The sequence below is a fragment of the Zea mays genome, chromosome 3 (assembly GCF_902167145.1).
Source record: "Zea mays cultivar B73 chromosome 3, Zm-B73-REFERENCE-NAM-5.0, whole genome shotgun sequence".
NCBI classification, from domain to species: domain Eukaryota; kingdom Viridiplantae; phylum Streptophyta; class Magnoliopsida; order Poales; family Poaceae; genus Zea; species Zea mays.
Genome location: NC_050098.1, coordinates 38,142,418 through 38,154,255, shown reverse-complemented (window position 1 = coordinate 38,154,255; position 11,838 = coordinate 38,142,418). Strand labels below are relative to the sequence as shown.

The 11,838-nt window shown below is 43.1% G+C and overlaps 1 protein-coding gene across 1 annotated transcript; it reads right to left on the bottom strand.

Moving 5' to 3' along the window:
* Nucleotides 1-332: 332 nt before the first annotated feature.
* On the bottom strand, nt 333-4,788 carry LOC103649966 (uncharacterized). Its single transcript, XM_008675658.2, has 3 exons — nt 4,471-4,788; nt 4,150-4,190; nt 333-555 (listed from the first exon to the last, which is right to left on the bottom strand). Exons 1-3 carry the CDS (start codon nt 4,781-4,783, stop codon nt 409-411), a joined length of 501 nt encoding a protein of 166 aa, XP_008673880.2. The 5' UTR covers nt 4,784-4,788; the 3' UTR covers nt 333-408.
* Nucleotides 4,789-11,838: the final 7,050 nt, after the last annotated feature.

The window sequence follows — 11,838 nt, the reverse complement described above, 5'->3', positions numbered from 1 at the left end:
TTGTCATAGGCCGGTTAGGCTTGTCGGGCCACGGGCCAACCCAGCACGACTAATAGTCTAACGAGCCATGCCTAGGTCTCGCTTGTGGCCTACAAGCCGGCACAACACAATCCGTATACTCAAGTGTGTTTGATCAGCTCTATCCAAATTCGTGTCAGGCCGGACCGAGCCGAGCTACTCTCACGGGATTAAAGCAACCTTTTCACATTTATATAGGAAAGATTTGGTTCGATTCATCTCTTTCTAAGATCTCATATATATATATATATATATATATATATATATATATATATATATATATATATATATATATATATATATATATATATATATATATATATATATATATAAGAGAGAGAGAGAGATCTTCTTTCTCTACATATAATCTCAATACAAGGGCTGGGCTGACTAGTTCGGTATGTCCTTGGAGCGAGGCTTAGCCATGGTCGGTGAAGGGTCGTATCTCGCGTAGTCGTTCATCTTCACCTGGCTGAGAATTCTCTCGTGGACCACCACCGCTATTTCGTCATCTTCCTGCGTGGATTCCGATGTCTCCTGCCATGCATGCATGAACAGTTACGCTATATACTTGGTAGCAGTGGCGTAAGACCAAAATTTATGGAGACTAAAAAAAGATCATAACAAAATTAAGTAATACTATAAAAACAACTTTTGCATTGAATTATAGTTTCATATCAATACATGATAGAAGTTTAAAGATAACTATATGAACAAAATAATGAAACATATCACTAAAAATTCTTGTTGACCGAATCAAAGTCGTGAGTACTTTGTTGAATGCTTATATCCTCGTAAGGGTGAGGCACCGGGAAAAGGGCATAGTCACATGATGCCTCCGGCTAAGAGCCAGGGCTCGCTTCTTTCCCAAGCTTGTCGGACACCGGGAAAGGGTCGCATCATGGCAGCGAGTGAGATTGAGGCTACTCAATAGGCCAACGTCGCGACGACAATGAGCGAGGCAGGGGCACTGAGAAGAGGGCATCAGAATGGATTGGACTAAGCAACGTTCGGATAAATGGGAACGGATAGATAGATATCAGAACTAGACTGAGGAGGACGGGATTGGAAGGACTAGACAGATCTAACAATAAAATCTATAACAGTACTGTTTGAACTCATTCAAAACTTATTTTTTTCTATATTTAATAGTAGATGTACATTAGGTATATGAGGTTATAGAAAATTGAGGGACCATAGCCTACTTTGCCTCCTATGATCCGCCCCTGCTTGGTAGGAGAATCGAACGTCGCTATTAGGGTGCAAATATATATAGTCCGAAGATCCTCGCGGTTAACCGCAAGAACTATATATTGCAGACGTGTCATAAAGTGGTTCCCTTCGTTCCAAATGGTAGTTCATTTAACTAATTAATTCCAAAGGAATTAACTGGTGCAGCTATAGATATATATGTAATAATTGGGGACTTTCATGGCACATGCATATATCTATAGTGTATGCAGTGTAATTAAGCTAAATATTCTTCCCTTCATTTTCATTTAATTTTGGTTCTTTTCCCATGTAGAACTTCGCTAGTTTGATCTAGTAGGGAAATGTATTTGCGTCTACAAGTTCAAATGAATGCACAGTTACTGTTAGTGCATGGTTCATGAAAAAACATTAAAGAAACTAACTTGATGTTATAAATAAACCGGATCCGGAGTGCTAGGGTTTAGTTTTTTACGCTCCACCCGATTCATTAGCTCCACCCGATTCATTAGCGACGCCGCGTGCGACGACGGCGGTTGCCCCAGAGCGTGTGCAGCGGTGGACCCCCACCCAGTGGCCGCAGCTCCATGACCTCGACGCGCGGTGGTGGAGGTTCCTCGATCCGGAGTAGTGGCGGCGGTTCCAGGTTGGTGGCGGCGGCTCCCCGATCCAGAGGGCGAGCGACAACGGGGCCCTTGTGCGGACATCCTCCCCGATCCAGAGGGCGAGCGATGTCACGGAAGGCGCGAGATGCGCGCAGCGATGATCGCGCATGACATCCTCCGATCCGGCGCAGTTTGGGCGGCCCGAGTGACGACCTACATTTGTGCTTGTGTCATCGACGATGTCCTCCGGCCACTACCTCCTTCGATTCGTTTTTCCTTTTCGATTATTGTGTTTTACGCCCTACATGTATTATTTACGCTAGACATTGTACGATTTTATGCTTAAACACGGAGTTCGTATATCAGTTTACTGCATGCTTATTTTTTGCATGCACATTAGAAAGGCAATTCTTGATTTATGTTGTTCGTAATTTGCGCGCATGCAATGTAAACTCTCACGATTTTGCCATAATTTTTAGATCTGTATAAAAATAGAAACCGCATGCATGCGGCTGCCATGTTTTCTGGATCTGTCATATAAAATGGGATCGTAATAACAACCTACTAGAGCTATCAGCCTCTCACATTGACTCGGTATTTACGCTTATAATTGAGGGATTTTATGCTCAAAACTTAAGGTTTTTACGCTTCACCCGGAGATGCATCCACTAGTGAACAACATGCCAGATTTTTTACGCAGTGTAACGAATTACATAAATACCTACACCATGTAGTATAATTTGTATCAGTATATATCATAAACCAGTTCTAATGCGTTTAGCTGCATGGCTGTTGGAGGGATCCTATATTTATGAAGGAAATAAAACATTAAATGTGATTTTTGTTTATATGCATGCAATTTATTTCCTTTCATTGCATATTCTTTCAATCATAAATTCGTGCGCATGCATCTGGTAACAGAATTTTACGCAGTATACCGAATTGCATAATTATCTACACAGTGTAGCATATTTAGTATCAGTATATATCATAAAATGTCATTACGAGTCTAGCTGTATGACTGTTGCAACGATCCTAAATTTATGGAGGAAATAAAACATTTAAAATAGAAACCACCACACATATCTTTCCTAAATTTACGCGCATGCAAGGGAACGTGTTTGACTCATGCATGTATTTTACCATAATTTTTGAATCTATATAAAAATAGAAACTGCATGCATGCGGCTGCCATGTTTTTCGGATCTGTCATAAAAATAGGATCGTAATAACAACCTACTAGAGCTATCAAGCTCTCACATTGGCTCGGTATTTACGCTTATAATTGAGGAATTTTATGCTCAAAACTTAAGGTTTTTTTACGCTCCAACCCGGAAATGCGTCCACCAGTGAATAATATGCCAGATTTTTTACGCAGTGTACCGAATTACATAAAAACTACACCGTATAGTATAATTTGTATCAGTATATATCATAAACTAGTTCTAATGCTTTAGCTGAATGGCTGTTTGAGAGATCCTATATTTATGAAGGAAATAAAACATTAAATACATTTTTTGTTTGTATGCGTGCAATTCATTTTCTTTCATTGCATATTCTTTCTATCATAAATTCGTGCGCATACAGCTGGTAACAGATTTTTATGCAGTATACCGAATTATATTATCTACACAATATAGAATATTTAGTTTCAGTATATATCATAAAATGATCCTTACTAGTCTAGCTTGCAGCGATCCTAAATTTATGGAGTAAATAAAACATTTAAAAATAGAAACTGTCACACATATTTTTTCTAAATTTATGCGCATGCAAGAGAACGTGTTTGACTCACACATACATTCCTTTTTTGCGCGCACAAACGTGGGGCGGGTGGCATACTGTAGCTGGTATCTATGAATTGTTTAAAAAGTTCAATTATGTAGCTGAGTTGTAGCTAGCTAGTATCGATTTGACGGTGGAACGTATACAAATGGGCCGCGCTAACCTGTCAAACAGAGCAGATTGTCCTAGGAATGCACGGAATGTATAGGAATAAGCAGTCTTGGAGTTGACGAATTGCGTCTTATTATGCCTAGTCAACGTGTTGCATGTTCTATTGCCGTGCTCTTGAGAAGAAGAGGGAGAGGACAGGCCACGGGCAAATAGGAAGAAGAAAACTAATAATCAATAATCCCATACCCGGCCGGCCGGAAGGCCTTCAAGAAAAATTTCCAGGTTTTTTTTTTGCACTATTAGCTAGCTTTTGTGCAAAATGCCATGCAGCATGATAAACAATAACGTGCTTATATATATAGTTGAATATACAAGAGCAACAATAATATATATATATATATATATATATATAGCTATGTACCATTGATTCTGATGCGTCATCGAGCTTCTTCCTATGCCCTCCTGCATCAAGCAAAAGCTCCACGGATCACTAGAGAAACTGCTGGAGAGGACAAACTAGTAGTATGTATTTATGAGCCACGACGCGCGACATCTTATCACACAAATCTTGTAGAACTAGTTTTCTAATATATATATATATATATATATATATATATATATATATATATATATATATATATATATATATATATATATAACAGTTTAAACAAAGAACATTTTCTTGGAAAACAGAACACATGACCTTAATTGATCAACAAAACGAGCAGCAAGCGAGGCTAACCTGCGACGGCGACGGAGAGCAAGAACGACGCCAAGACGAGGGCGACGAGATAATTCGACTTCCTGGGCTCCATGGCTGCAAGCTTGCTGCTAGGACGGAGCGTGCAGCGCCAGCTACCTTGAACTCTTGAAGCAGAGAGGGGGAGGAAAGCTTCTGGAGCAGCAGATATGGCAGGAGAGATGTGAGGAACCTGCCTCTCCTTTCCTTGGGTTGGACACAAAGGAACCTGCAGGCGCGAGTTGTCTGCAGTAGCTAACAGGAGGGCATGCACTGTCTTAGTAGACAAAATGATGCATTGTGTATATGTTGTCATTTATTTTGTTTCCCTATGAGCTGCGTATATATGTGAATCTCAGTGGAGTCCCTTTTGCCGGAACGCTGTTTATTATTATTTTTTTTTAAAAAACAACAAAACGTAGACTAAATAAAGGGGCTGGTCAGAGCTTTCCCTGTGGAATTTTGAGGGTCTTGTCATCATTGGACTTGCTGGTTCAGCCTGTTTGATTGACTAGCTAGCTAGCCCCATAAGCTAAATTAGCAGGCTAAAGCCACTGACTTTGTTATATATTGTATTTATTTGCTGGTGCTTACCAACTGCATGCCTTGAGTGCAAGAATGGTATGGTATATACACATCATTTTTTATGGGAAGATCGGTGTTCTCATGAAGCAATGTCTTGAGTGGATGCTGGTCGCTCACAACTATGGTGCTTTGTAGGTTCTACAGGAGATTAGAATATAAATTAATTAATTAACTGAGTGAACATGAAGGAGTTCCAATTTGTGTATAAACATATATGAGCTTGCAGTTGGACAAGGGTCATTGGTCAGGGGGGGCCTGCAGGGTGTTTGATGGCCAGGCACGCATGGGAGCAGCCATCAAGGCAACATGCTGTGAGCACCAGGAGGTCTAGGACCTTAGATATATAGAAGGCATACATGATGCCTCATTGCCTCTGACTAATAGCTTTTTCTGGCATGCAGGCAAAGCTTTCATTCACAAACGTGCACGCTGCTGGACACCTTAACAAAACGTCAGTATTTATATTTCTACATAGATATAGCAATCGCAAGATCATATATATGAAATGATTTCATCAGACTTGTCACAAAGAATACCTTCGAAAAGTCGTCGCCGAATTAAATATATATGGTACTGTAATCATCTGGAATCCTCAATACCTCTAGTAGTGTGGGGGTGAATAACATATACTAATTCGAAAGTGCACGCAATTGTATGTGTGGAGGACAAACATAAAAAAGAATTATGGGCTATATATAACGACGTAAAGTATTCGAAACATAAACGCTTTAAATAAAGAAAGCTGATGATCGCCTTGTTAGTGGGGAACTGCTTTCGTGTCTCGGAATATTGTGCCGTCTAATCAGATTAGGGGTAGTAGACAACGAGAATCGTAGCTAACTAGTGGAGAAGAATAAAGGGGCCCAAATGCTTCGACCTTTTCTTTTTGAACATGATTAACATAGTCTGGTTCAATTCAACTATATATGCACACACATACACTTCAACAATGTGTTTAGCAAATCGTGCACATGACCGTGCAAAACACCGCTGTGTACTGCATTGTGTTTACATAGCGAAATTTAAAACAAGAGACGAGATAGATAAGACTGCTGAAGATAGCCTTACAACCGCATATCTATACAACATACGTTGTTAGGAAGTTGTTGAGCCCGCTTTTGGCAGGCGGACGGTCCGTGGTGGTGGCACGGACGGTCCGCTCGTGCGCGGAATCAGTTATGATTCTGAATTTATTGCGAGATTTGTTAGCTAAATCTGCAGGATTAATTCGGGAAACGACTTGTAACGGATTCAGACCTCCCCTTTATATAGATGAAGGGTTACAACCGATTGAAACCCCACAATCGATCAAATCAAGTCTACTTATCGTTTTTACCATATGCATTAGGAGTAGTTCTAGTTTAGCCCTAGTTTAGTCTCCCTCTATCTCAAATCTTCACCTCTCTTTGGCTCTACGTCGACTAGAGGTGTTTTGGGTGGCCTGCTGATGTCAAGACACACCCTAGGATCTTTCTCCCTGACAGGGTCCCTCACGTGAGGTGAGATCTAGGTCTGCTGCGAAGAAGAAGACCCTCTGCGCCATCGCGGATCGTCCGAGCCCTAGGCTCGGACCGTCCGGACGTACGCAAAGGTGGAGTCGCTCCGGCGCTAGATCGCGGATCGTCCGACCCTGTGCCGCTGATCGTCTGCTCCTCCGCAAAGAGCACCGATAGGTAGTCTGTTCCAGTGTTTGGCGTTCGGATCAGCGCCAATACACTTTTTGGCGACTCCGCTGGGGAACATGTGTCTAGATCTACTAAAAATCGGGCCCTCAAATGGCCGGTTCTAAAGATCACACCGTATTTCCCTGGACAATATCTTGAAGTCGGCTATTGAAAGTCTGACGGGCGAGGGGCAACAACATTATGAAGACTACATGCGCCAAGCGAAGGAGAAATTCTTGTCACAATACACACGGTGGATTGCCACCAGAACGTTGTCAAACATGGAGAGACTGACGTCGCATATCTTCAATCTTCGCTTCAAGTCCCCAACGTAAGTAAACCCGACGACATCCAGTCTATTAAACATTATGTAGATCAGCATCAAGATCAAATGAAACAATATATTGTAGGGTTAAAAGAATCAATTAGAAAATTAACACGTGTGTTGGAGAAGTCTGTTGCTCCTAGTTTTCCATCATATGAAACTAGTAACATGATATCTATGTCTAATACAATGGCAACAAATGGGGATTCGCATCCCCAGCCATTATATGGTATGTCGATGTAATCATATCCAGGGCAAATACTACCACTGTCATCCCTGCTTGGCAGATCGGCGCCCCTAGACACGGTCGGACCGTCCGAGCTTGTGCCGGGCAGTCCAGCCCTTACGTGGAACGTCCGGTTTTCTCTGACGGACAGTACGGGGCCGCACCAGGACCACCGCGTGGCGCCCCAATAATAGCGAACACAACCGGGCAATTCAAATTTCCCATAAGACAAACCGGATACACGTACGTAGAACCTACTGTTGCACATTTTGCACCAAATTATTACACACCACAGCAGCAGTACGTTCCGTCCCCTACATATTTAAACCACAACACACCATACGATCACAAGCCAATCAACATTATCGACTGGTCATGTCAAGAAGGTCGGCATAGCAATGCCCGACCGAATGAGCCCTACAGCCCAGGGTCCGGTGGTCTGCCACCGGGCGCAATGGAGAAAATTAGGGAAGATATGGCTGAACTATTTCGAGATATCAGAGTTAGTGTAGCCAGAGTGGGGCAATCATATCAAAATCCATATGATCATCGGTTTGACACTGTCCCATATCCACAAGGGGCAAGGATACCTAAGTTTTCTGGTGAAAATGGTAGAAACACACACGAACATATAGGCCAGTTTTTAGCACACCTAGGCGAATTGGCCGATGGGGAAACTTTTCGTGTTTGTTTATTTTCTTTATCCCTTTCTGGTACCGCTTTTGCATGGTACACCGCCATGCCTCCTAATTACATTAATTCCTGGAATGATTTAGAGAGTAAATTTCATGAACATTTCTTTTCCGGGGAATATGAATTAGGGTTAGCTAACTTAGATTCAGTCCGACAGGGACACGAAGAATCGGTTAATGATTATATCCGGAGGTTCCGGGACACTAGAAACCGATGCTTCCGGATCCATGTCACAGACAAAGAACTAGCAGGACTGGCTTTTAATGGGTTGCTATCCTACTTAAGAGACAAATTAGATGGGACCCAATTCTTTTCAATAGCTCAGCTACATCAGCGGGCTTTGACCTATGAAAGCCGATTTAAAGAGATATCAAAATCGACCGCCTGTATTATACATCTAGTAGAGCGTGATAGTTTAGATGATGAATCCGCAGATGTATATACTGCTGAGTTTGTTTGGCCAAAAAAGGCCAAATCTTCTACATGTTCTTCTTTACAACCGGTTCAACAGAATCGGCAAGAAGAGATTAAATTTACCTTTGATGTTGCCAAATGCGATAGAATATTTGACGAGCTACTAAAAATGGCAACATTAAATTAACTCATACTATTCCTCCTATGGATGAATTAAATAGACATGCTTATTGTAAGTGGCATAATTCTTTTTCCCATGCCACCAATGATTGTAATGTTTTTCGTCGACAGATACAATCAACCATAAATGAGGGTCGGTTGGCTTTTCAGGAGATGCAAGTTGACACACAACTATTTCCTATCAATACAATAGAACCCACATGCAAAAAGGTCTTGGTTTGGCCCAAAGTGGCTGATAAAGGCAAATGCAAAACACATCATTGGCGATCCTCGCATGTCAAATATATCACAAGAAGATATTGCTCGAAAAGCTCCACACACAAAGACTAACAAGTCCGGAGGCGCCGGGGGGCAGGCTCAATCGAGCAGCTGAGAAAAACTCACTGACTCGAGCATCGAGGACGGTCTGGCACCTACGCGCGGACGGTCCGGTGCTCATGCGGACGGTCCGGCTGACTCAGCCGGACAGTCCGTCCATGGCCAGAGGCGTCACCCTCCACACAAAGCAAAGAAAGAAACACAAGGGCAAAGCACACATGGTCGGTTGGTCAAAGTTGGCCCTACTTTTGATCAGTTCTCCAAATATGCTAGCAAGAAGGTCATTATATGTGATCGGCCAACAAAGAAACCCCGATCACCCACTAAAACAAAACGACCGAATAAAACATCTTGAAAGGCGACGCAACAAGCATCGTCCATTCATCCTGTGATGCCAGGATGGTTTCCACCCACCTACTCATTGTCAATGTTTTGTCCTATTCAGATATGGAATGGTACGACAATGAACCCCTGTTACATGCATAGTCCCTTTGTCTATTCAGGTTGGGGCACCTCCATTCTACACCTTTTGATCCATTGATCAAATGGTCATGGCCGAGAAAGATGCAATCTGAAATGGCCTTTATGCATTGGAGCTCTGTTGAATGATCACCCTATTGGATTAAAAAGCCGGTGACTTGCATCAGGCTTAGTTCTTACTTCGGAACAAGATGACTTGTGAGATCTAGTGTTTTCCGAAGATTGTTGGTGGTACATATGCTTTTGGTTTGTCAACCTTCACTGAAAGGCAGGGGGCATATGTTGAGCCCGCTTTTGGTAGGCGGACGATCCAGCCCTATAGGCCGAATGGTCCGCGGTGGTGGCGGGACAGTCCACGCGTACGCACAATCAGTTAGGATTCCGAGTTTATTGCGGAATTCATTAGCTAAATCTGTGGGATTAACTCGGGAAACGACTTGTAACGGGTCCAGACCTCCCCCCTTTTATATAGATGAAGGGATACGGCCGACTGAACCCTCCACAAGCGATCAAATCAAGTCTACTTATCGTTTTTTACCTTATGCATTAGGAGTAGTTCTAGTTTAACCTAGTTTAGTCTCCCTCTACCTCAAATCTTCACCTCTCTTCGGCTCTACGTCGACTAGAGGCATCTTGGCTGGCCTGCCGATGCCAACACACACCCTAGGATCTCTCCTCTCCGATGGGGTCCCTCCCTGGAGGCAAGATCTAAGTCTGTTGCGAAGAAGAAGACCCTCTGTGCCATCGTGGACCGTCTGAGCCCTAGCCGCGGACCGTCCGGACGTACGTAGAGGAGTCGCTCCGGCGCCAGGTCGCGGACCGTCCGGCCCTGTGCCACGGACCGTCTGTGCCTCCACAGAGAGCACCGCCAGGCGGTCCGTTCTAGTGTTTGGCGCCTGGATCGGTGCCAACCGAAGTATAGGAATCCAATAGAGTATATATAGGTTTTGTTTTCTTGCGAACAACATAATTAAATGATGAAAGAGCTATATATGTATGTATTATACAGAGAGTTGCATGTATGCTCATTCTGCATGAGTAAGTTTATAATTTGAGGTGTTGATCTTCCAAATCACCATTCGTCGAAGTCCATACTGCATCCTTTGAACTATATCCAAAAACACTTGCACATAATATTAGTCTAAATGGTTATGTTGCTCATCAAACACTAAAATTCAATAATCAAATGGGTCAGGGTCCATTGTCCTTACAATCTCCCCCTTTTTGGTGATTGATGACAACATAACTAAAACAAACAAATAATAAATACCAAAATGTAAAATGCAATGTACTTGCTAGGATGCAAATGCAAAGGAAGGGTTTTATGATATGAAAAGATACCACTTGATTGAAAGCGAAATGTGCCCTTGAGCCATTTCTATAAATGTTTTGGTGATTAGATGCTCAACAAATATTGTTTTGTGTTAAGTGTCAAAAAGATGCAAATGGAAAAGCAAGGTATGATTCTAGCCTCAGTAAATTGTTTTTGGTACTAACATATTCTACTAAGCGCTAGGAACCTGGTCAAATCGAGAGAAATCGGATTGGAGAAGTTTAGCTAAGTCTAGCCAAATCTGCACCAGCCTATGGCCCACTAGACAGTCTGGTGTGCACCGGACAGTGTCCGGTGCTCAGGCTGGCGTGCTCGGTGAACTGGCTGCTCTCGAGAAAAGTTGGGGGAGCCACGGCTATAATTCACCGGAGTGTCTGGTGTGCACCGGACTGTCCGGTGTGGCAGCCGCTCCCACTCCAACGACCAGTCGCGCGATCAGCGGGCGACACGTGGACTTCACCAACGGTCACGAGGTCGCACCGGACTATCCGATGCGCCACCGGACTGTCCGGGTGCCACGGGGTTTGATGGCTGCAACGGTCGGCTTTGCCAGAAAAGGAACGAAATTGTGCACTGTTCACTGTCTGGTGGTGCACTAGACTGTCTATTTGCGCCCACGGACAGATGACAACAATGGCCTTCCCAATGGAGCTCCAACAGCTCGTAGCTACCTTGGGGCTATAAAAGGGACCTCTAGGTGCATGGAGCAGTACACCAAAGCCTCCATTGAACATCCTACAACACCTAGACTCCGCAAACGCGCATTCGGTTCAATGTGTTTGAGATCTGAGCACTTTTCTGAATTGTGACTCTGTTGTGCTGTGTTGTGTGCTTGTTTCTTGACTTGTGTGCGTATCGTTGCTACGACTCTAGCTCTTGCATGTGTTTCTATTCCCTCCCTTACTCTTGTGGTTTAATTGTGATCAATTTTGTAAGGGTGAGAGGCTCCAACTTGTGGAGATTCCTCACAAAGGGAACAATTGATAAAAGGAAGAAAATTGTGGTACTCAAGGTTGATCATTGGATCACTTGAGAGGGATTGAGCGCAATCCTTGATCGAAGGAGGTCACCACAACGTGGAGTAGGCATTGCCCGAACCATGGGATAAAATCACCGTGTCACTTGTGCATCCTTCTGTATGATTGTTTTCTTT

Coding starts and splice junctions, on each gene's coding strand:
- LOC103649966 (XM_008675658.2), bottom strand. CDS start 4,783: ATGACAACATATACACAATGCATCATTTTGTCTACTAAGACAGTGCAT. Junction 4,191..4,470: donor GCTCTCCGTCGCCGTCGCAG/GTTAGCCTCGCT, acceptor TGCTTGATGCAG/GAGGGCATAGGAAGAAGCTC. Junction 556..4,149: donor ATGACGCATCAGAATCAATG/GTACATAGCTAT, acceptor CATGCATGGCAG/GAGACATCGGAATCCACGCA.